This window comes from Zophobas morio, unplaced genomic scaffold (assembly GCF_036711695.1).
Source record: "Zophobas morio isolate AGI-343-1 ecotype UQ-CSIRO unplaced genomic scaffold, CSIRO_AGI_Zmor_V1 ptg000005l, whole genome shotgun sequence".
NCBI lineage: Eukaryota > Metazoa > Arthropoda > Insecta > Coleoptera > Tenebrionidae > Zophobas > Zophobas morio.
The window spans coordinates 6,804,815-6,831,459 of NW_026972110.1; the positions used below are offsets into that span (position 1 = coordinate 6,804,815).

Sequence of the window (26,645 nt, forward strand, 5' to 3'; positions counted from 1 at the left end):
TCCACTCAAAAAGTCTTAAATTAGACTTAAAATCAATGTTGATATGTTTAAATATATATGAATGTTGTTAATACGTATTAATGAATAGATTTATCAACATCTTTTCTATTCGAATTCATTCACATAATTTTATCTGTAAATAAACACAATAAAAAATTAAAGACTGCTCAGCATATATTTTTTTAATGTGATACCCTTGCCATATTTTAACTAGCAAATAATATATTGCGTAATGTATATAGACCTACAAAGTTAAGACGAGAGGCGAAATGTTCGTACGGCATAAGACCTCCACCTAATAGTATTTTTTTAAATAGAAGTACTTATTTTATGAAAGCTCATTTTAAAGCTCTTTTAATAGCAATCTGACAATGTTACTTTCTCAGTCAGAATTATTTTATTATCAGACAAAAAAAAAATATAATGAATGAACCATTGAAATTATTGTCAATGTTCTCTATTTAACGTAAACATAACGGTTGATAATGATAGATCCTATTCATATTCTCTGACATTCTTGAACGATTCATTTACGCAATTGTTACAACAGTGATAATACTTGGTAATTTCTCTATCATAATTGTTGTAAGATTATGTATTCGACACCTAAACTTACATCATTTGGGGCAAAATTTGCAATTAAAAGGATCTATAATCCCTTGAAGTATTTGTAAATAAACATGTGCAGTCAAATTTTCTTTATAAAACAAACAACTCTGTCGATTAAAACACATTCAAAGAGAAAGAATAATCATCTCATCAATCATCGCTAAAAGCAAAATCAAAAACTACAGTCCATTCAGCTTCCTTTATACAGGGTTTCTATAAATAATTATCAGGTGTCAGTAGGTCATGTAAAAGTGCCGCCACTCTCTCTTGAACTATACTAAATGCCCAAGGACGCATGACAAATACCACACGCATCTGTATAACTGGTTGCCTAAATGTTTCATATACTTTAGAAAAGTATATCAAAAGTCTATACTAGGGACTCTAGCTGGCAATATTGTGAAGGGACTGTAAGGAAAATCAATTTCTGATCAAATATATTAATTGAAATACGGTTGGCATAAATGTTTTTCATTTGAAATGTAATGAAAAAAGTAAAATCGTCGTCTTCGTTGATTCGCTAGTTCCGAGTCTCTCCAACAGGGGCGGCTTGTCCTATGAGGCAGGTGAGGCAGTGCCTCACCAATGAATTTTACGCCTTATTAGGATTTTTATTATTTTATACGGACACATTTCGGCCAATAATTTGTGTCTTTTTTCTAAAATTTTAAAAATAAATATAGAAAATTATATTCTTATTTTTATCTCGGTAGGTACTCGTTGCTCCCTTAATTAAACAGCGCGCTTAAACACTCGGCACAACATGTATTTTGTGACGCGAATGAGGCCGACTCGAAGCTTGCCTCTACAGCATATATAGAAATCATGTCGTTAATAGGCAAGCAACCTGCAATACACTTATAAGCGGTATGAGTTGAAAAAAGACAAAATTGAGGCTAGCCTCATTTCCGTGCTTGCAAAAGAGATGGACAACTATATTATTTGCGCGCGGGGAACGTGCGATTGCAATGCAGTCTGCATTCGCAGGAGTATTCAAAATTAGGCCGTTGATTGTTTTGCCACAAATCTGTGTGTGTATAAATTGATTCAAAGTTTCGGTAACAGAATTTTGTCTTAAAAGTACCTACGTTTGCGTGGGTCGCGTTAGTGCTTTGTGCTTGTCATAATTTGATTTCGGTAATCGTTATTTAAGATTACGAGTAAATCGGAATTTTTCTCTACTAACGTTAAATGACAATAGCAGTTCTGTTTTTTCTACTTTCACGTATGATGATAAATTGTATGTAGTTAAGGAATTAAAACCGCCGGTTCCTGATTTGAGTAAATCGTTAATTGATCCATAAAAAAAAATTTAAAATAAATCCGTATTTATATTTTATATTTTTTTCATTTTGTTTTTTGTTATAAATCAAATTAGCTTTATTTTATGTTGTATTTGATCTTTTTCGATATGTTTCCTTTAAAGTTTATTTTAATTTTGTTTTTTGTTAGAAGTTATATTAGTTTTTTCTGACCACGCTTCCCTTTCCTTTTGTCCTGTCATTCTCATCCTTTCCTTGCAAGACCTCCTTACACCTTCACGTTGGTTCTTTGTGGACAGTTAAATGAGTTTACAAATTTGTTTATTTGACTAAATAGAAAATATTTAAGTAAACTTGATTTATTTATATTTTAGAGCGTTTTGTGCTGTGCCTCATCAATTTTTCAAGTCATGAGCCGCCCCTGCTCTCCAATTCCTTAAAATTGGCATATGATGGCGTAAACGCCATCATATGATGTAAACATCGAAAGGGAAGAAATGTGAACTGCGCGCTGAATGCCTGACTATTTGACACAATTTGACATAATGAATAACCACCGATAATGTACCGACGCGACGTAGTAATGTGGTGTATACTGTTTACAGCTTGTAAATGGGATGATTTTTTAATATGACATTGTTCCTTTTGAGAAGACGGGCGATCGTAACCCATTGGAGAGACTTTAATAACGAATCAACAAAGACGACAAGTAAAGTAATAGTAAAAGTCCACAGCTAAAAATTAAAAGTCGGAGATTTAAAGGCACAGCAGCACCTTAATTTTAAGTATTTCGCAAACGAAAGCAACGTGTGTGGTTTTTGTAAAGGTTAGGTTGTTTATTCATAATTCTCGCTCTTCAGGCACACAAGGTAGTTTGAACACTGAATAAAAACCCCCGACATTTGTTCAATCAGCCTTCGACGGCATAGTTTTTTGTCATTTTTAAATGCGAAATTGTATTTGGCACTTTAACTACTTGCACCAAACTGACAATGACAAATGTAAGTTTTCCTTGTACCAACTATCCACGACTGATTTTAAAAACTCGACAATATGGTGTGATTTTGAGTTCTAATGCGATGTTACCATCGCGAATTATTCCAAGCCCGATAATTGATGTAGCCCCAGTCTGACTGCTGTATTATGGGTTGCATATAACAATACTCTAGCTAATTTACTTCGTCTTCTAAATTTTTAATGTTAGATGCTGCACAGATCCATAAACTCCAGCAAGAAAATGCTTATCAGGTGTAGGTACTGCTGTACAAATATTAGATTACATTCAGTTTTCTACTGCTTTGGAATTTATTTTCTCTATGATTCCTGTGTTTTTTTGTGGTTAGCGGTTTCTGGTGATATGCTTTCAGAAAAATTTTAATTAGGTAGTTAATGTTAAATGTTACTGCATTTCAAAAAATAATAAATTTTCGCAATTCGAAACAGAATTTTTACATTAGCAATAAAATAAAACAAAACACATCATAATTAATTCTACAGGAATCAAATTTGTTGAAATTTAAAAACTTTAGGGATGCTACTAAAACTAGTTCTGCATCTTGAGGTAACTAAAGGCAAAATTGAAATTTTATTTCTTCATTAAGTTTAGAATTTTTACATACGAAAACACTATCGTTATTTTCCGTTTTCATTAAATTTCCAAATCCACCAGTGATCTGGAAACCAAAACTGATACCTGATATCCTTACGGATAATACGACTAAATAAACATGTATGACATAACTAATAACACTAGAAGACTTTTTCTTTAACATCGTCCTGTCCTCGTGAGTTTCGCGTAACTACCGATGATTTATCTACCTGTCTTTTCTGATCTGCTTGTTATATCAACACCATCGAAATGTTCGAAAAACTTACGAACTAAGATTAGAGAAGTGTTCCTTCCAAATCGAATTTTCGTCAGCAGGCACTCGTTATCAAAAACTGTCATCGAATCTACAACCAAACTCCCTTTCAAGAAAGTATACAATTAGTTAGCAACCCCACTTATTAATTCAGTTAATAATTTTATCATTTGCTGAATTCTACTCCTACTATGTAATGGGCAATAAGAGGGTTCGCCCTCTACCAGCAATTTTATTCAAATAAATCAAATAAATAAATGTGACATGTTCCTAACACAACTTTTTGAACATTTGCAATAAATTACTGATTCGTTTAAACGTAAAAATTTCGAGTTCCTCAGCACAACTGACCTTCTGTGAAGATTTAGCATTTGGTATTTTCATGTCCATTGATAACTATGTACCCACTTACAAGCATTTGTAAATTTTGTTTTACTGTATTTGTGTCAAACTGTTTATCTTTGGGACCGCAATGTCAGGAAAAAAGTTTCATTCATTATCAGCATCACTTACGCCTCAAATACTATGATATCTTTTCCAATGCTCAATAATAATATTACTGTGGACTGTACTTTATTGACTCTGTTTAGTTCAGGCGCGGATACAGGATTTCGTTTAGGGGGGGGCAATTTTTGTGCGATTTTACCTATCTCCCAGAAATTCGTTCTAAACAAAAAAATTTACTCCTATAAAATAAAATTTTAGCTAGTATACTCTTTTTCACATAACATGGGTGACATTTGGTTGTTTTCATTACACGTATAGTGTACAGTAGAACCTCGATAATCCGAATTAATTGGGAAAAAGGTGTGTTCGGATTAACGATTTGTTCGGATCAGCGATTTTCCCAAAAATCTGAAAGGGAATTGAATAACAACTTTATACACAGTTGAAAACAAACTTCAAGAAATAACCCTTAATTTTATTAAACAAAATTAAAGAATTCTTAAGCAACAATGGATAATAGATACATTTAAAAAAATATTACTCCGTGACCATAAACACGCTATCTTTTTAGAATCAACACGTCGGGATCTATACCCTGAATTTTTTCAGAATTTTTAGATGAATTTTTCAAAAATGAAATTTTCCATTATGGATTACCTCCATTATGCAAATTGCGACCCATTCTCGATGATTTTCGAAATTTAACTAAATACATTTTCTTGTAGATTTTGGGCCTCAAAAGTCACTTCTGGCTTCATTTCTTCGATAACTTAAACCATTTTTCCAGATTCGTCCAGTTGAAGTATCGTAATTGTAAAAATTTCGAAGAATTCGAATTTTACACCGAATTTTCCGAAAATATTGCTCGGTTGCCATTAAATGCTATATTTTTGGAATCAGCACGTCGGGATGTACATATATCCCTGAATTTTTTCAGAATGTTTAGGAAACTTTTTCAAAAATGAAATTTTACTCATGCAAATTTCTATCCATTTTCGATGATTTTCGAAATTTAACTAAATACTTTTTCTTGTAGATTTCGGGCCCCATTTCTTCGATAACTTCAACTTTTTTTCCAGAATTAGTTAATTAATTCAGTGCATTGAAATATCGCAATTTTTAAAAATTTCAAAATATTCAATACAACACGTACAGAAAGATTTTGCGTCATTTTTGCAAGTAGGTGCATTTTTTCAAGTCCAGTTCGGATTGCAGAGTTTGTGTTCGGATTAAAAAGATATCGACTTCAAATAGCCTCTGTTCGGATTACTGGATGTTCGGATAATCGTGAATTCGGATTATAGAGGTTGTACTGTGTTTACAAAGTGAAATGCGATTTCAAAATTTTGAAATTGGTCAAAATAAAGTACCTCGGTCGTGTGTCAGGGGGGGGCAATTGCACCCATTGCCCCCCCCCTGGATCCGCGCCTGGTTTAGTTTGCACTTGCTCCCTAGCGAATATTTTTTGAGTTATGTCTCGAAGGGCCAGTTTATACAATATTTTACTTGGGATTAAGTTAATCACGCATTTAACGAGGCATTTAGCGACGTATGACTGGCGTAGAGTCTGTCACGTTGTATTTTAACGCCGTGTTAGAAATTTCGTTGCAATCGAATATTTAATTGAGTTTCTATAAATCAGGTTTTTAGTTTTTTAAATTTATTTTACAACTTCAAATATTGTGTTAAGATGGGGTATACGCCATTTTCTAAAGTCCAAGTAATTTTTTTTACAATCTGTTTTTTTCGACTTTCTTTAAATTGTAATAATTTGGAGGCTAAAATTAACAAATCATAAATCGTAACTGCTGAAGGAAAATTTGCTTTTTCATAGCAGTTAAAAAGAGCATTAAATCTATGCAAGGTAATCATTACTGGGTGTCACCTTATCAAATATTAAAAAGACACTCGGCTTGAGTGTTGATTATTGTTGTAATAACGAGTGGCGTCAAAGGCCACGTGTAGGGGGTGACCTGTTCAGCCAACGTTTGAATAAAAACACTTCTAATGGTTTACCTGTCAACTATCAGTCAAACGAGCACCCTATAAAACCAGCGAAATAGTGGCTTAACAATCAGATCGTCTGAAATACTGGAAGCGATAAGTGTTTAGAAATTATTATTTGAATATTATTGACATGGGTAGTATACAAACATTTCTTTCAAGAATAATTGTCAGAAATTTGAGATTTTGCTAAAACTACAAAAGAATGAATTTCATTGTCTAATTATAATATTTTAAAATAGGTCGTACTTTACCTACTCCAGTGCCCTGTCGAGTTTGTGGAGACAGATCGTTTGGAAAACATTACGGTGTTTATTGCTGCGATGGATGTTCGTGTTTTTTTAAAAGAAGTGTTAGAAGAAACATCATCTACACCTGCATTTGTAAGTTTTTCTTGATTTTCTAAATATTTGCCTGTGAAATTAATAATAATATTTATGTGATCGGAAAGAACGAACATAAAATTGTTTCAAATACAAAAATTTGAGAGAAATTATAATTATCGATAAGACCATTTTTATTTTCTGTGTAGTATCAATATGTTAATATTTATTAAATATAACGCCCACAATCTTTTTCAAAATGATTAATTTTAACTAAAAATTGGTTGCTGTATTTTTTCAAAATTAATTTAAAAAAAATATTGTGTTTACTGCATCTCGAAATAGTTTACGGGAATTTATATATTTTTTACACAATATAAAATATGTATTATAAATAAAAATTTACAGCTTTTAAAAATTGAAATTTATTCATTAAAATTGTAACTTTCATATATGATTTGCTGCAGATTGTACGTGTCCGATTTCTAAAAAATTCGATTTTTTTTTAAATAAAGGAAAAATTTATTTTTTAAATACCGTTTTCTAAAAAGTGTTGATATAATATTGAACTTTCCTTGCAATTAATCAAAACAAATCGCTAGTTGAAATTTTGGAGTGCATTTTCATTTTGTTTGGATTTAGTATATATTTTCGCACTTGTCACAATTCAGCCTAAGTAAAATCTAACAGAAATTAATCACTGTGAACTTTGAAATAATCTACTGTAAACCTTATAATCGTTTACGTCAAAAAAATCTAATCATTTAATAATTAAGAAACAAGATAGGAAGGAGCCTTTACTCAAACGTTATGCGAGACTATTTGTAAATAAAGGGTGTCTAATTAAAAATCTGGTCAAGAGGGCTGCCTTCTTTCTATTTTATTGTTTTTTTCTGTTTGTCATCGTGTTCCCGACAGTTGTTATGTCGATATCAAACTCAGTTTAAAGGTTATTATTAATTAGCAGTAGTTGATCTGATGACTTGTCAAAATTAAATTAAGGTATTTTGACATTTTGTGTCAAAGTTAGAAACATGGCGTTATAATAATAATAATAATTAGTCTGCATTTCGAAACAAGGCGGTTAGATGGTAGAGTTCGTCCGACGAAAGAATGATGTGGTGAGTCATCACAGGCTGCACACAAGAGTAGGTGGGAAAAGCCGCAAAGCCGCCACTGCACTGGCGTAGATATATTTTGTTGTTTAAGGATCTTGGTGTACACGACAAAGAAGAAACGGTAGCAGTAAGGAGATTTATCCAGATTTTCTAATTTAGTATTTCTACATTTAGATAACAAAAAAATTTAAAAATCGAAGGTTATTTCGTCAGAACTTCCCTCACCCGTGAAGTACAAAAAAAGATATCCATCTTTTCCGAAAAATTTTAAAATTTGATTTTGTGAATTTCGTTTTCTGATGAGAAAATAAAATAAAGATATGCATGTAATGATAAAATAAATGCAAAGAAGCGTCTACGGATGTGTTTCAAATGAGTTTATCCTTTACAAAATTTTGTGATGACGTCATTAATATTTTTTCAATGACATGGATATCAATTTGGATAGGTGTAGTGTAATACTAATAATAACAGTATTGTATTCCCAAGTTTTCGTAAAAATGGAGTGACCCGTTTCTGATCTAATCAAAAAAATAAATTGACATATTGATTTATTTCTTTGAGTCACACTATATAAGCAATTATAGAAAATATGAATGGAATGATAAATCACAAGTATAAAAAACATCTGCAAGATTTCAAAGCATTCGGTTTTGCAGTTCCTGATTTAATAAATAAAATTTCTTGACATATTGATTAATCTTTTTGAGTCACACTTTTATAAAGTCCAGCAAAAGATAAATGCAATTTATGAGTATTGTCGCTTTCGAAGCTGTACCCTGTGTAAAACTATCAATCAAAATTAGTCGCTACCCTTGTATCTTTCCAGGACCGTATTTGTTTTTTAGTAACTGCATTCCTAATGCGTAATGATTTTATTGCAGGTTGTGGTCTAAAGTACAAAATACCCCTCATAAAATAATTGACAGCGTTTGCATTTATCTTTTACTGAACTTTAAGCAATTCTAGAAAGTATGAATGGAATGATAAATCACAAATACAGATTCATCATATCTTGCACATTTTCGGTAAGATTAATCCTGTAAAATTTTGAGATGACATCATCAATTTTTTGGGAGAAGTTAAAAGAATAAATTTTGAATAACGTTTTATCATCATTTAAAACCTTTGCAAAATTTCAGAGTATTCAGTTTTGTAGTATCAAAGTTAAATTATAAAATGTTGTTACACAGTTTTGATTCTTTTTCCAAAAATCTGGATGGGTAAGGTGAAAACTCACCACGAATTTATACATCACAAGTACAAGAGCATCTTATTTTATAAAATTAAAAAATATATATTATTCTAAATTTTGGAGATGACGTCATCCCATTGGTGGTGGGAATGATTAGCCAAATTTTGATGAGCGTTTCACGATATATATGTACATACCAAATTTAAGAACAATCGGCCCACTAGTTGCAGACATATCTTTCTAATAAAAATCCGGACAGACGACAGACAGATAGACAGATGACAGACAGAAACGGGAGACCTGCTTCTTCGTACTGTAGAAGTCATGAAATCTCGAGAAAACATAAAAGTACTTTACTTATTAAAAATCACTATAGTTATAGTTTTTTTTTACATGTATGTGATCCATTAAGTATTTTTTTAATTAAGTAAAGAGATGCTGTACGCCAATATATATTATATTTCATTATGATAATTATTTGAAAGATTAAAAGGGATGCGATATTTTGTTAAATTAGAAAAAGATGACCCATATAGTGAAAGGTCAACCAAAGTATAGCTTTATCTCTTGTCAAAATTGTATGTTTGTTAAGAACAAAATAAAACAGCAAGTTATTTTGTATTAATATTTATTAATATAAAATGTACAATCTGAGTTTCCGGTAATTGTAAGTCCAGAAGTTGTTTATAATGAGGGATTATGGCACTCATGTAATTATGGCACTCGCTACGCTCATTCCTTGTACTATAAATTAATATCATACACTCACTATTAATTAAAAAATTGGTCGAAAGTTGTTTCGACAGAACTTCCATCGCTCCTAAAGTACAATGAAACATATCCAGCATTTTTTTTTAAGTTTTTACTTAACAAAATTGTGAGATGAAGTAATTCATTTTTTGAGGTTGATAAACAGATAGATTTTAAAAAGTTACCATGCTTATAATAACTTCAAAACGTCAAGATTTCAAAGTATTCGGTTTTGCAATTCTTGTTTTAATCAAAAAAATAAATAAATTGACTCAGTCATAAATTTTTTTCAGGCACCCCGTATAAGCAAATCCTAAAAATATTAATGCAGTGATAAATCACAAGTATAGACTCAACATATTTTGTACAATTTAAACAGGATTTATTGGGCAAAATTTTGAGCTGATCATCAAATTTTTAGGGGGGATGAGCAAACACATTTTGATCAAAAATTTACCATGTTTATGATAACCTTAAAACATCTCCAAGATTTCAAAGCATTCGATTTTGTAGTTCCTGATTAAATCAATAAAATAAATTCAAGCATTCATTAATTTTTTTGAGTCGCCCTGTATACGCAAACCCAAAAAATATGAATGGAATGATAAATCATAAGTACAGACTCATCATATTTTGTACAATTTAGATTGGATTTATTCATTATTATTATATAGGAGTATTATTTATTATAAACATTTATCATGCTTGTTGTAACTTCTAAACATCTGCAAGATTTCAAAACGTTCGGTTTTGCAGATTGAAAATTAAATTGCAAAATGTTGTTTTATAATGTTGATTTTTTTTTTCCAAAAGTCTGGACGTTTCGGGTAAAAACTTAATACGGAATCATAAACTACATGTGTAGGACTATGTTATTTCATACAATTTAAAACCCATTTACTACACTCACCAGCATGAAAAACGAGCCAGTTAATATTTTTCTGAGTACAGTGCTTCGACGTTTTTACTATGCTTTGCTTATTTTTGATGTTGTTTCTTGACCAGCATATTAATTGAGTGTACCTGCACCCCACACTTTAGATAAGTTTCAGAATATGCTTTTAAAGGAATGAAAGAATATCCGACAAGAAGAAATAAACAATTTATTTCATGGGACGCCCTGGAGAATGGCAGCAGTCTTACAGGTTCGAGGGGGAAATACACGTTGTTGGCGTCAATGTGTGTCAATGATCATTGATTTTGCTTTTTTGGAAACTTTAATTTTTTTTCAGCTTTGTTTGATTATTGAATTTTTTTCATTTGTATTTAAATAATATATTTTTTAGTTCTTTTTGGATAAAAATACCTACTACATATTTTCGGTTCTTTAAAAAAAAATAAGGATGGCTCATTTTTCGTGCCGCACGTTGACATCATCACATTATTAATAGGGATGATTAGACACATTTTGGTTAGCGTTTTACCATCTACATGATATTCCCAATACAAATACAAAATTTGACAACAATCGATCCAATACTTTCGGAGATTATCTGTCTAATAAAAATTCGGGACGGCAGACAGACGAACAGACGGACAGACAGACGGAAACGAGAAACCTATTTCTTCGACTCTAGGGATCATGGAAGGTCGAGAAAACGTAAAAGTAGACAGTCGGCCAACAGACTCGATTACAATACTTCTTTTGCTTACGCTCAGGAATTAAAAATGATATCTACTAATGGTGTAAGCTGTAACAAACAAAACTGTACAAATTTGTCGTGATCCAAAGGTTAAAGTTATACACAGCCGGACAACGTTTAGGAACCAATCAAATTGTATCTAAATTTGGTTGTTGTAAATATTTAAAACATTGCATAGACTCTAGAATTTTAGACGATTTAAGGTGCACACTTTATAGATTTCTTAGATGGTTGTTTAGGTCACTTTTTTTCTTATTCGCAGTTTTAATTGAATTTAATATCAATGAATGATGTTTTGTTTTTCTCTTTATAATTTCAATAACATCTTGGAAACGAATGGATATATTGAAATTCTGTAAACCTTATTGCTTCTAACTTGAAGGGAAAAACTTAATTTAGTACGTTATGGTTTATAATTATAAATATGACGCACATAGGGCGTCGCTGTCGGGTCTCAAACCTATATTTTTTTAAATTTCAAATAAATTAAATTATGATTACAGTGATATACAATACTTAAATATTTATTTCATTTTTAGTTGCTAAGAAAAAGTAAAATTTATAAACATAAAGAAATGAAAGTTGAGTGAAATAACAGACTTGCTATGCTAAAGAATTTCAAGAAAACCGGAGTAACGTGGCAACTAAAATTATAGTGTTTAAGAAGAGGCCAATCAAAGTTTGTAAAAATCTATAGGATATTTATTATTCAATTAAAAAAAAAATATGTTTCGTCTCAGAGACAGAACACTTTTTACAGTTGGTAAATAATTTTATTTATAGTGTATGTTATTCAAAAAACCAAAAAATTTGGGCTTTTAGTTTTTTAATAAGTATTTCGATATTTCGAATATTTAGTTAATGATGGAGCGTGCGCTTTGGTGACTCATCCTGTGTATATGTATTTTATTTGTCGTACATCTCATTAGTCATTTTATTTTAGAGGATATCCACAAAACAAGTGTCGTTCATTTAACTCGTTTTCAATTTTTATATACTTTTTGTTATTACGAGTAAAAATGAACATGCATCCCTAAATTCAGAAAAAAAACCAAAATATTCGAATACATTACATTCCTGCGCAACCTCAGAAATTTTTGTTAAGGCAAAAAAAAAAATAAACGACACTGGTGCATTTTATACAAGGCAGCTCTATTGTAAAATTTTAATCAATTTCAACAGTTATTTGTGTGCGCACAACACATTCGCATACAGTCACATTCGCACATTCGTATGATGCACAGTACTTTTTGCATCGACGTAAAAAATATTATTAATAAAATTCAAGTAACTACTCCACTATGAACACATGAATTCATTATTTAGGGAAGTTCATTTCTGTATTCTGAACTAACAATTAATTTAAAAAATCCATGAAAATTACATATTAATACAGCTAAGAATTTTAAATGCAGCTGGAGACGGCCGTTGCGTTATAGACAAAGCTAGAAGAAACTGGTGTCCTTATTGCCGATTACAGCGATGCTTTGCAGTCCAAATGAACGTTTCTGGTAAGGTTATCTTTCATAATGCCAAAACTTGCTAATATAAACACTCCTTTATAGCTGTTCAAGAAGAAAGAGGTCCAAGGAAACCAAAAATAACTTCAAAAAAAATTCTACCAGATTTTTCACCATTGAACTCTGAAACTTTCCCGTACAGTTCTCCATCAAGACTTCTTCAGACGGAAACTAACCCAGCTCATGAACTAGCTGCACAAATACTTCTTGTTACCATCAAACAAGCTCGTTGCAATGCAGGATTTGGTCTTTTAAATCGTTTTTCGCAGAACACCATTTTAGGAAATTTGTGGGCCCCATTATTCTTGTTGAGGGCTGCCCACTGGCCGTCGGAAAATGTCAACATGTTTCCTGGTGTTGAGAATACGTTCATAACTATTAAAAAATTAAAATTAGATTCGACAGATTTAGAGCTAGTGGAGAACATTTTACTTTGTAGAACTGATCTTTTAGATGACGTAGAACAAATTGTATTGGCGGAAAATATATTAATGAGAGCTTTAGATGGTTTAGCAATTCGCTCAGCACTAGATAGGAGAAGATTTACGGATGTTCTTTTGGCTTTACCAGTTCTTTTTATACCATCTGCTATCGTACTTCATTCGTTACTATTTAAACCAGTAATTGGTTCTGTTCCTATCGAAACAGTTATATCTACTATTTAACAAAGAGAAACTTCCGTGAAATAAATTAAACACCAGCTATATGTGTCACATGTTTATTATATTTTACTAATACAGTTTAATGGGTAATAAAACTAGTATTTACACATTAATACTACAACATTAAATTACTGCACATATTTACAAATTTTGTTTGGGCGGGGTGCAAACTACAATTTTTGTTAAGTATTTTAGTACGGCATACTACAAAAATCAGTTGATATTTACAGCATGAGGTGTAAAATTATAATGTGTGGTTTTAATAAATGTACTGAGTAATTGTTTTTATTTATCTTAACATTTGTAAAATAGTCTTGTAAACTGCTCAATATGAGCTTTGATAATTTAAACACATGACAATTTTAAATAAAAATTATAAATAATTCTATAAATATTCTACTGTTTGTAGAATTAACGTTTAACCATTGAAAGAAACAAGTCTGTGTATAACATTGCACGCACTTTAACAACATTTTTACATTTAGTAATGTCTCACAAGATCTACATTTAGTAACAAAAAAAAATAAAAACGTTTATTTACTTGTCTTTAATATTTTTCCTCTCAACTTCTGAAATTTAAATAACATCAGATTATGTTTAGTTTATTTAAAAACTGCAGGTCAAAAATTATGGTTTATTATTGTAAACTGTAAAATATTGTACTTCCACAACAGTAGGTAGGTATATTACTTGCAAGTTTAATCGTTTTGAGCCAGCACAATCTTAAAAAACAAATCACTTTGAAAAACAATATAAGAACTTTGTTTAGGTAGCTGTTTTCGTTTTACCAATGAATCTCATATTGATCCAAAGTAAGAAAAAAAAAGTAATTTTTGACTAGCAGTTTAAAAATAATATCGTTCGGCACTATTTAAAACTAATCAAAAATAACAACTCTGTATCATTTCGCAATGACTGTGTTACATTTGAAAAAATGAGAAAATAATGCAGATTCGAAACATTTCCTAGCTCTTAAAGTTGACAAATAATTAAAAAAATCATATATTAATCATAGATAGCTAAGCTTACGACAATTATTGTGTAGGTATAATAATTTAAACAAGTATTTTAAAATAAATATACAAATACTACTTCTACAATCACAAAAATAAATACACTAAGTTTTTAGTGATCACGAAAATAACGAAAAGTCTTAAATACAGGCAAGTAAGTTTTACTGATCTACTAATGACGTGTTCTTGCAATATTGCATGAATAATGAAATGTATGTAGTTATTTCTCAACGATTTTGTTTTCTTGCAATATCTTCAGTTGCTAAAATAATAATAAAACGATTTTATCCTTTGGTTTAAAAATTTTCAAATTCAATTCTTATTAGTTATTACGTTACGTGAATTTTGTAACGAACAGTATTAACCTGAGTATTTCGACAAATTTCAATAAAAAGTTACTTTTAAGCAATCACAAAATCCGTCGTAAAATCATTATCTGTTTATATAAATGCGATTAAATGGCGTTGACTAAGATGAGGCCATTAGTTTAGCCGCTGCTGTAACATGATGTTGGTGGTGATAAGCAACTTCCCCACTGTTATTGGTTGCTCCAGCAAAACCAAATATTTGTTGATAGGGGTATGTAGGCTGATTTTGTATACAATTGTATTCATAACCTGGTTCACTTTTAATGGCACTTGTACTGGTGGCAGGTAGGAGAGATGTTTGGCCCAAATATGGACGATCTACTGGTGACGTTTTGTCGATTTGGTGATTGTGATGATTCTGAGATGGTTGAGACTGGGACGTATGTTGTTGTGCTGACTGATGGACTATTGAAGATTTGTTTTCTGGAATACATTTGACAATTAGTGAAATGGTGGAGGCGCCGGGAAAATAATTTTTTAACTATTTTTATTGATTACTAGATATATACCTAAGTATTCTAACACTAAATTTTCACGAACTGAGAAACGTAATTACAGCTTTAGAGAATTGTTAATTTAATAAACACGGTAAAGTTACAACTCACAAAGTCACTAAATATGCTGTGTCCACTTTTACAATGTTGTAATAACTACAATTTTCGACATTTGTAAAGAAAAAAAAACAAATAGAGCTAATTAACTATTTCACTAATACGAATATATTAGCCTTTATACCTCACATGTTATCACTAAAAACTTAATAATAAATAAAAATATGCGTTCATTTTATTCCTGCTTTATTTCCTTTTCTGTTAAGTGGTTCCATAAATAAAGCAAAATTACAATAATTTATAATTAAGTAATTTCTAATTTTTATTTTTGCTTCAAATGAATTGAATTTGTAATAATATATCCACAACTGACGAACTGGTTTGAAAATTTTATAGTCAGAAACATCCTTCGCGACTGCGAAGGTAATATTGATCCACCATCTATGACGTCACAGATATACTACGTCAACTAAAACATCTAAGGAGGGAAAGTGTAGCAACACGGAACACCTGAGATTTAACGTTCCAATTTTTTTACAGGTAACTAAAAATAAACTTCTTTTTCTTTGAACAATAACAAAAATTGTTCGTAAACAATCAACCGTGTCCGTTCTCTAACCGTTAAACATAATATTTCAGGCTTCAATGAATGCCAGGAACAATATGATCACGTAGGGTGACATCGTCCTTCAATAAGTTAAGGCCAAATACTGCAACAAGGTGTTTTCAATGAATGCCTAATTTCATATTTTTAGAGATTTCACAAATGTTACATTTTATATTTACGATTTTCATTCTCCTTAATTTCCTGTATAATTTTTTCACGGCTTAAATTTTTAATTTCCGATTAGATGGTTTACTGATTTCAGCTTTTATTGTTTAGACTGGGGTTGATTGGGCTGCTGTTGAATTTTCCAGAACGCGTTCGGATTTTGTAAAAGCTATAAAATTGTTATTTAATTTCACCAAATCCCTAGATTAATAGTATAAAAAAAGACATCAACATTATGCCAGAAATGTTTCGATGCAATATTTTATAATATTTTAAATTGTGAAATGTCTCAAGGGATGGAGGTTCTTCCTAAATAATTGGAATTCTAAAATAGTATTTGGCAGTATTCAAGATTTAAATTTTAAAGATTGAGTCGTTTTGGAAATAATCAACGATATAAATGTCCTCGTGGATTCCAAAGGGCAAATGGGATTTTATGCTGATTTTGTGTCATGTTGTGTCAGGTAATTGGATTCACGATGTACTCTTGTTTAATTAATTTTGCTTTATTGAATACGGTTGCCGAGTTCGGCCCAAGTCTAGATTGACAAATTTTTTCTGCCATTCATCTGACTGTTTATTCGCATACCGAATTCCACCAACGCGAGATATGAGGAGGGTGTCCTACTGGTAAAGGAAACTTTATTGGGGGTAGCAGGCGTCAACATTAAGATAGCGGGCGTTTGTGGGGGCACCGCGGCTTGATTGTACATAACTGTGGTTGGTGCAAAGAAGCAGTTCAATGACAGTTTTTTTTTTTTGTCGACCGTCAAAATATAAAAATCTACCATCAGATCACCATAATAATTTGGGCATTGCTTAGCAGTTCCTTTAGATAAGAAATTGCAAACCGAAGCATTGTGTACGTTTAAAAAGAAGCTGTGTTTATGTTATCGAAATTTGTAATCTTACACTTGAAAACATGAAGGGGTTTTGCAGCTGGGAAAATATTCTCGTCAAGCTTATTTCATAGTTTTTGTCCCCTCAAAAAGAGGCACCACTTTGTAGGCCATTTGTTTTGTTGCATAAAATACTAAAGATTTTTTTCAATTCGAATCACTTTTACCAAAATTGAATAAAAGATGTTCCATTTCAGTAGTGACGTGGACTTTCTAGACTCTTCCCGCTCCGCATTGCGCCACTTTGCATCAGAAGATCACAGTTCAAGGTCACTTTTCGAATTTTTCGCGGGTTTTTAAAATTTCGTGGGCATGTCTTAATTTTGGCGGAATATTTGGGTTATTACATTATTAATAATTTATTAGGGATTAGATGCTACATAGAAGTACGTTTACAAAATAATTAAAATTTTAAAGTATTATTTTGCTTGTTGTCAAAAATACTAAACAAATTAGCGCTCATAACAATATTTTGATAGCCAAGTTAAAACATCATTCGAGAATGGTAGTGTTCCGCGCACGTGCTGTATAGAAAATTTTTACTACAGTTGTATTAATTAATTTCTGTTGAGATAACAGACCGATGGTTGTGATTCTTGATTGTTTCTTGTAATGTGAAATTAATGTTGTTTGTCGTTTTCTAAATAAGGTATCAATACAAAAAGAACCAAAATTGATATACCTACAGACTTGACATGTCTAACATCTATTATACACATTAATTTTTAATGAAAATTACCATAAATCCTTAGCTAATAAATGATGCTAAAAAAATTGAAATTACTTAATAAACTATCTCCTTTTATTTTTATTTTGATGTTGATTTCTACACTATAATGGACATAAACTGAAAATAATAATCGGTGGACAAATGTTTTAGTTTATCTTTTATGTTGACATTGTTTTTATTAAATATCTTGTACTTGTTACTTCCTCTGCCTCAAAATACGTGTTCGATTTCTATATTTTTCTGAATAGGTACTACTTAATTTTTAAAAATGAAGAGATTTTGTTTTAAAATGCAGTTGGTGTATGTTTAATGCAACTATTTGTTTAATACAAAAAAAGATTTCAAGGTGATTGTTTGGTAACACTAATACTTTGTTTCTAAACGAATTAAAAAGACTGTTTAAAATACCGGTGTGGTCCTGGAAATAAGACCAATATTGCTCGTTAGGGCATCAACAGTTCCTTCTTAAGGTAAATGTATAAATGAAGAAAACTGTTAGTCGAATTTAACATTAAAGACGACAGTTTTTTTTGCAAGGTTTTATTAATGAATGCGGACGTGAAAAAGAAAAGATGGAAGAGTCAGACGGAAGCAACGAATCGTAGATTTGGTTATGATAAGAAATGTCCCTTCACATCGTCACAGAAATACTCATTCGATGGCATATGCCATCCAAATTTCAAAATCTGCAGTTCAGCGGTGCATTAAAGCCAAAGAAATTAAATCACATTTTACAATATGTCTCACAGAGTCAAGATAAGATAATTCAACGATTACAATACTGCATATCAATGCTGAACCGAGAATAGTTATGTGATAACGTGATAACACAAGACCGGAAAACACAAATGTTTGCGAGTGATACTGCAGATTCGAAACGTTAGTCGAAGCGGAGCAACATGAGTAAAGTACTTCTAAAGATATTTGGAAACAGAGTTAATCACTTTATGACTGTCTTTGGTCCCTGGTCAACCTTCAACTGCCAGCTTAATCCCCATAAAAGTACCCGAGTAATCTGCTTTTTCGAGATTGATTTCCAGAACCATATTTACTTATTTCGTTAGAAAGATTAAGTACTTACTTATTGTTAAAAGTTTAAATAATAATTTAACTTCAAATAATTCTTATTAATCATTCTAAATTTGTAAATAAAAGAATCGTTAATACCTCGGTAGCTGTCAGATGAAAGGAGTGTTTCGCTCTGATCAGTCAAAAGTGGTGAAAATAACTAAATAGTGGAGACCGTGGATGGAAGTAAATGCCGAAGAAATCGGAGCCGTAGGTAAATGTTGACAATGAATAAATGAATTTCGAGGATGAAGCAGCAGTGGATTTTGAATAATCATGAAGAGAATTTCGAAATTAACAACGGGGGTGTGTGAGAAGAAAAATTAATTGAAACAACAGCCGAATATACAAAAACACATATAACATATATCTGTTGGGCGAATTGTAAAATCGGGTTTTGCAATAAGATAGGAAAGAGTGGATGAGGGAGTCGCTCGAAAACTGAAAGTAGAAGAACATACGTACGCTGTAAGAAAAATCATTTATGATGGACACAAAAATAATTACGTGCCGACAGTAAAATGTATTCAAGAAAAAATTGCAGAGTTTACTGAGTGTTGCCTTGACGCAATTCGAACATCGCTAGGAAAAATTGGATTTGATTATAACACTGAATAAAAGCCCTGTAATGAAAGAATCAAAAGCAATAAGTGAATCGCGGTATAAGTCTATAAGTCTCTTCGTGAAATTCAGGGAAGAGGGTGGAAGCATTATTTTTCTCGATGAAACATGGTACGATTCGCATGGCGTGTTAAAAAAGGATTTGTTAACAACAGTTCAAATGTGTTTTAAATCTGCCCCAACCGAGACTTCAGGGGATAATAATTTTACACGCCGAATCAAAACAAGGTTTTGTTCCGGAAGCACTGTGTCTTTCCGGGAAAAACATAAAGTATGCGAAAGAGTGGTTTTCCACTAAACTTCTTTCAAATTTGTCAGCCTGCAGCGTAGTTGTAATGGATAATGCAAGCTATCATTCCGTTCAGCAAGAAAAAATAACAAATCTCTTGAAGAAAATGATTTTATATTACGAAGATCACTATAACAAAAAACAACTTCTAGAAGTTCTTCACACGAAAGAATTTAACAAAAGCTGTGTCATCGACAAGGAGGCCTCGAGACATGGTCATTATGTTCTGCGGTTACCTCCTTATTACTGCGAGCTTAACCCGATTGAAATGATGTGGTCCATATTAAAATCAAGAATACGTCGAAATAACAACAATCCAAAATTTAGTGCCACTGCCATCGACGTAATTAGGAATCAAGTAAAAACAATTGGTCAAAATGAGTGGTTTAATTGCGTTGAAAAAGTCGTTTCAATGAAAGAATAATACGGGAAACGAGAAGTCAGTGAACTTGTTATACTTATATTTCGATCACAGCAGCGACGAAAAAGGCAATGGATATTTTATTATTTTATTTTTATTACTGCGGCGCGGGACTTTGAAACATGTATCGTAGGGGCATTTATATTCCACAAAGAGTACAATAAAAGTGTTTAACTCTGTTTCCAAATCTTTAGAAACACTTTACCCCAGTTTTTCCTGATAACATTCTTGAACCCATATTTTATCAGAGCTATATCACAGTTTTTTATTTTTAAAAACTCCACACTGATCAAAAGTAGGTATACTTTAAAAAAACATCTTGCAGAGTCAATATTCGCAATATCAAAATATGTTGGGCGTAATTTTATAATTTCATTTATAATTAATCGTAAATTGCAAAAAAAATATAGGTACCTATATACGTGTTACCTGAAACCAATCTTTCTTTGAACAATATAACAGAGTTCATTAGTGGACATATTGGTAAGCACTAAAAATGAACTATCTACCTATACCTACACCTCCAAGTGCCGTTTTTAACATACAAAAATTACTTTTTGCAGAATAAGTAGGTATACCTATGATTACAATTATACAGGTTATGATAAAGTAATGCACAAAATTTATAAAAAACGCAGTATTTGTTTTTGAAAAAACTGCAAAAAAATGTCAAGCTTTGACATACCTATGTCAAAAAAATTATGCGTCAAATTTGTAAAAGTTATGGCGTCATCAATGATTTTTTTTAAATGAGATAATAATTTTGATTGGATTATTTGTTGAAGCTTATTTTTCTGCATATGAAAATATAGTTTGAAGTAGGGATTGCATAACAAAAAACTTGAGAAATTAATAACAAACAAAATAAACTTGATTTGAATGATAAATACGAGACTCGTGTTATGATATCAGCATAAGTCCACAATGGACAATCATTCTGCAGACCCATATCCTGCCACATGCAAGATGCGCTTCCACACTTGCATCAATATCAACATGAGAACTTCAATTCTGCAGTTTTCCTCCTTATAAAAGGCATTGGAATAATTCATTTTTCAGTTCAGAAGCATCCGCCATCCGCGTAACAAGTTCAGAAGCATCCGTCATCCGCGTAACTAAGAAGCCGCCGCCGCGTAGTTTATAAGCCCGTCATAATCGCGATCTCCCAATAAGTTGTAATAATTTAAGTGAATAATTGTGAAGTAGAATTAAGTGAATAATCAAGTAATTGTGAATAATCAATCAATATAAAATAATCCAATAATTAATAATCAAGTGTAATAATAAAATTTGTGAATAAAAGAAAAGTTCTTTTTAAAAACAAGTTTATTAAACCAATAAACTTAACTCTCGTATTTATTGTTTTATTGTTTATTTAATACTCAGTATTAAATAAACAGAACAATCCGTTGTGTTAAGTGGCCATTCTATTGGTCCACGCGTTCCAGTGCACCTTCCATCAAATTGATTATCCAAAAAAAATCCTTACATTTAGGTACGCCATAATGTGGTGGTGCCCCATCTTGTTGAAACCAAATCCTGCGATCTAAATTTTGTGGACTATCTGGATCAGGAAACGTAGCAATTAGATCCGGAAGCACTACGGTTCTAAGATGATCTACATGTCGATCTACTGTTAAATTTCCGTAAAAAAATGGGGGCCAATGAATGTTCTCTTTATTAACGCCACACAAACATTAATTTTTTGGGGACGTTGGATGTGGGACGCTTGGACCCAATGAGGTTGTTCTGGAGCCCAGAAACGATAATTGAGTTGATTTACGATACCAAAAAAAAACTTTACCATAAACGACTGGCTAACATTTTCTTGTAAAGCTATTTCCGTCGTTGTTACATGGGGGTTGACTTCGAATGATAACAAGAGATTCAACTTGGTGTTATCGTTTAAGTATTTGAGTGGCCTTCCATATCTTGGAACATCTCTCATGTTTCCTGTTTGATTAAATTTTGCAACAATTCTGCTGATTGTGCTTATAGTGATTGGAGGTCGTTCAAAATGTACTTCGTTGAACAAATCACACACACTTCTTCGTGGCTTCGAAGTCTACCGCCATAACCTACTATCATTAGGACTTCTGCACGTTCTTTTTGGGTTAAACGAGCCATTATTATGCGACTTTGACAGAAGTATGTATAGACAAACAAAACACATTTGTTTACAAATCACAAACTACCGGATTATATATAACACACACAACTAAAAAGTATTCTTTATTTTATTAAACCAACTTAAGAAAATGACAAAAGCGATTCTCTTTGTCAGATTTTTGTTTTAATTTTTAGTTATTTGAATTTTATTTTGTTTCATGTTCATATTCTGGTTATTTCGTTTGTTATTAATTTTCTGCATTTTTTTTAATTATGCGACTCCTACATCAAGCTACATTTTCATATATAGAAAAATAAGCTTTATCAAATAATCTAATCAAAATTATAGCGTCTCATTTAAAAAAAATCATTGATGACGTCATAGCTTTACAAGTTTGATGGATTTTTTTTGATATATGTATGTCAAAAGATGGAGAGTAAAATGAAAGGCTTGACATGTTTTTGTATTTTTTTTTTTCAAATCCTGCGCTTTTTATGAATTTTGTGCATTATTTTGTCATAACCCTAGATATAGTGTCATATAGAAACTTTTCTTTAAAAATCTAATTTGGAGCTAGAGGTTAGTAACACTTATGATACTACTCTTACATAAGAACATATTTTACGTATTATGCCGCACGTCATTAAATTTGAGTCTCATATTCATATCTTTATAAATAAGCAAACTACGGCCTGTTAAACAATATCATGTACGACTGGTAGATGCATACATAGTAGTTTTCAAACAATTTGATGACTCAGTGAGATGGAACGCCCGCCATCTGTTTGTACCGTAAAGGCTTTCGTTTTTCACTTGTGTAGTAAATGAATTGCGCTGATAAAATCAGCTAGCATATTTTTTTTGCACGTCACGCAATTTCTCAACGCAAAACGTCAGTGAACATCGTAGGTGGTAACAAAAAAAATCGTTATTATTATGCCACATCTCTTTGCGCTCTATCAGGACCACATAAAGGAGAAAAAGTGCGTATACGTGCGTAGACGTCTCATTATCATACCAGAATTCATTACCGGCCTAAACCAATGATCGAGTATGGGCGTTACCTACCTTCAACCGAGGCGGAGCTACTGTCATCACGCTCCCCACCAATCGGCTTTTTTGGTTTGCGTTTGCGCGTCTGAATGCCGTCCTTCCTCATGGCTAAAGGTCGATTCACGCCGTGTAGCTTGAAGTATAACCCACAGGCGTTGCAGACCGGCTCCCCGTCGTTGTTCCGACGCCACAGTGTCGTCGTCCGCGTTCCGCAATTCGTGCAGCAGAGGCCTAACCTTCGGGTTGCCGTCTGAAATGAAAAATCCTATCAACAATTCCTAGGTTTATCTACAATGGAAATGGTTCGACTTGGGGATTTGCAGATCGGGTTGTGAATATTTAGCAGCTTACCAGTCGTTTTGAAGGTTTGATTAGAGGTCTATTCATGCCGTTCATTTTGTGATACAGCCCACAGGCATTGCACAAGTAGTGTCCCGTGCCATCGCGACGCCACAGAGGCGTCGAAATGGCTCCACAGTTAACGCACTCTCGTCCTTCGCCAAACTGAAACTCCATTGCACCATCTGAAAAAAAAAAAACAAACGAAATTAATGTAAAATATGGACGTATCTAGTAGCGGTCAGTTACTTGTCGTCATACAGGGTCGCGAAAAAGTTTGGAAGCAGTTGAATATTGCGACAACATTTTGCTGAATCTTTTTGAAATTATCTACTTATCATAGTCCAGACGTAGGACACCTTATTCAAACATTATACTAGTGCCCAATCATTGTAAAAATGATAGAACTTAAGGTACATACATAAACTGAAATAAAGGTGCCAGCGAAACAGACTGATTTAAATTCTGTTTCCAAATAATTTACAACTTATATTCTAGAAATAACAATACTCCACTTTAATGATTGTAAATAGTGCATACATTGATATGCAAGTTTTTTGAAAAAATTAAATAAAAAATTACATTATTGAAAAAGATCGAATTAACATTTAAAAAACAATAATTTTACAACAAATGTTCGAAATGTTCTCCATTTACTTCATGGCAATAGTAAATACGTTGCACAAACTTTTCAAATGAATCTGTTAGAATATTAGGAGGAATATCAGCAATCACATTTAATATTATTTCTTGGAGTTCTCCGATGCTTTATGGTTTACTAACATAAACTCGATTTTTTACATAACCCCACAGAAAAAAATCAAAGGGAGTTAAATCGGGTGACCTAGCTGACCACTCAACTGCTCCCCTTAGTCCTATCTACCCTTCAGGAAAAGTTTAATTCAAGTAATGCCGTACATGACGTTCGAAGTGACGTGGTGCTTCATCTTGTTGGAACCAGATAAATTTGAAGTTTCATAGCTGGGAAAGATTTGTCGTAAGTCACGGAATAGTACTTTGCTCCATAAGTTAGAGGTATTTGTCGGACGTTAAATTTCCGTTAATGAATAAGTGGCTTACAATATGGCTACCAATAATATCGCACCAAACATTAATTTTTTGGGGTACCTACTGTACTTACCTATATGAACTGAACCACCTCCATCCAGTGTGAATATGTATTAGATCAGTATCTACAGTTATGGTCTATGGTGATTAGAATGCTCATTCAAACAAAAAGTAAACTCATCAGAAAATAATAATTAGTTTATGAAGTTGCCATCCTGATCTAGTCTGCCTGCCATTATTTCGCAAAATTCGATTCTGCGGTGAAATTCATCCGCAATCAATTCTTGTAGTAAGTAAATGAATTTTGTTTGGATGATATTTTTCCCGTTTGAGTATTGTGGTTTAATACCAATTCATGCACTAAAGTTTTTGGATTTTCAGTTACATCTAACATGATATTAACAGAGTTGCAACATTTTTTGGTCTTCTGATTCTTTGACGATGTCTAACATTACCAGTTTTGTCAAATCTGCGCAATCTTTTTGAAACCGTCGATCTAGAGATTTGTTCTCAATTGGAATCAGTTTAATTAAAAAGTGCTGCTACTTCGACGTCTCTCGCCATAACCTATCATCGTCAAGATTTCTATTCGTTCCGTTTCTGTTAATGGTACCATTGTAGTGTTCTATTGAAATATTTTTAAACTCTGATGTAGAAGTTTGCTTTTCAGTATAGACCGACAAATCGGTGACAGTATTTTCAAAGCTAACTGCAATTTTCTGTTTTAGAATTTATTCATAACAAATAATTTATCGTTTTATTTGCCGTTTTAGTTAAAAAAGTGTATAGTGAATTCAGGAAAAAAATTCTATTCAAAAATTGACTATTTGACTATTAGTGCTATTTAAAAAAAATCTACAGAAAATTTACAGAAAATAGAGCTTGAATATTTTTAAGTATGGCTCAAATTTCAAGAAGATCTAACTGACCATTCCCGAGATATTCAATTGTCTCCAAACTTTTTAGCAACCCTGTACATAGGTATATGCACTTAAGTACTGAAGATCTTGTGAGATCTTTGTCAAATCACGATAGGTACCTACAAGTTTTCCAGAAAATCTGTAGATGTAAAGTGAACAGAAATTTAGTTGTATAACGTTAATACACTAAAATTACAAAGTTTATCAATTCTGCTTTTGTCTGTTTAAGATCTATTTTTTTAATCCGTAGGTCTATTTACTTTTACATAGTTATAATATCTTTGAAGTGTTATTTTTTACCGTTTTATTTTCTAGATTTAATTTCTCATGTTGTTCAACTGTGTTGAAAGAAGTAGGTATATACAGTCTCTCGTTTAAGTTTAAATGTAACAAACAGAAACTGTTGTAACATCGATCCTTCGGTCAATTTATCGGTCTACATTTTTCCTCTCGTAATACTCAATCTCTCTGCCCTTGTGTATACTTCACTGTATTAACTTTCTGCATTCAAAGTTAGTTTCTTTATTTGGTTTGCAGAAATATGGACATACACCTCTATTAATTACACCATTAATGGTCGTTAAGATTTTGTGGTAGTTAAGTACTGACATGTGTTTTAATTTTCACTTAGAAAGGTTATATAAGCGACTTTACTTTTACTTGCACTGTGGTAGTAGTAGAAACACTTTGATGCATAATTATTAGTTATGTTTGTGTTACCTCAACATAAAATTCGAAAGTGCTGTTTTTGTATGTCTGTCGTCTAGTTCGATGGTGTAAATATTTGAAGTGGTAATATCTGACACTAACCGTACTTATTATTATTACCTAATCGATAATTTGGACGAAAAATGGTACGATCAAGAATGTACGAGGGAAATTTAACAGCTATATCAATAAAAACAAGATTATTATGACTTGTTATAAGTTTAAAATATAAATATCGGGGTTTAATAGGAGATCATGTTAAAATAAAAGTCCTGGAGAGAATGAGATACATCTATCCAAATGCAGAATACATAACATAT

At 32.0% G+C, this 26,645-nt stretch overlaps 2 protein-coding genes across 3 annotated transcripts in view; one reads left to right on the top strand and one right to left on the bottom strand.

Annotated features, from left to right (window-relative positions):
* The first annotated feature begins 6,317 nt into the window (after window positions 1–6,317).
* Window positions 6,318–13,438, top strand: LOC135145273 (nuclear receptor subfamily 2 group E member 1). The gene is made up of 4 exons (XM_064077394.1): window positions 6,318–6,321; window positions 6,427–6,567; window positions 12,629–12,724; window positions 12,779–13,438. The coding sequence occupies exons 1-4, from the start codon at window positions 6,318–6,320 to the stop codon at window positions 13,396–13,398; spliced, it is 861 nt and encodes a 286-aa protein (XP_063933464.1). The 3' UTR covers window positions 13,399–13,438.
* A 38-nt stretch (window positions 13,439–13,476) lies between these two features.
* The window catches only part of LOC135122538 (GATA-binding factor A-like), a 123,445-nt gene continuing 110,276 nt past the window's right edge, over window positions 13,477–26,645 (bottom strand). Inside the window, exons 3-5 of one of the 2 annotated variants that reach the window (XM_064046773.1) lie at window positions 23,642–23,814; window positions 23,306–23,555; window positions 13,477–15,199 (exon numbers count right to left, since the gene is read on the bottom strand). In XM_064046773.1, coding sequence (XP_063902843.1) covers window positions 14,877–15,199; window positions 23,306–23,555; window positions 23,642–23,814 — 746 coding nt within the window. In that variant the 3' untranslated portion in view covers window positions 13,477–14,876. The remainder of the gene's footprint in view (window positions 15,200–23,305; window positions 23,556–23,641; window positions 23,815–26,645) is intronic. The other variant, XM_064046774.1, reaches the window with a different exon arrangement.

Excerpts from the sequence above, each read along its gene's own strand:
- LOC135145273 (XM_064077394.1), top strand. Across the intron at positions 6,568-12,628 it reads CATCATCTACACCTGCATTT|CTGGAGACGGCCGTTGCGTT; the intron begins GTAAGTTTTTCT and ends TTTTAAATGCAG. Across the intron at positions 12,725-12,778 it reads AGTCCAAATGAACGTTTCTG|CTGTTCAAGAAGAAAGAGGT; the intron begins GTAAGGTTATCT and ends ACTCCTTTATAG.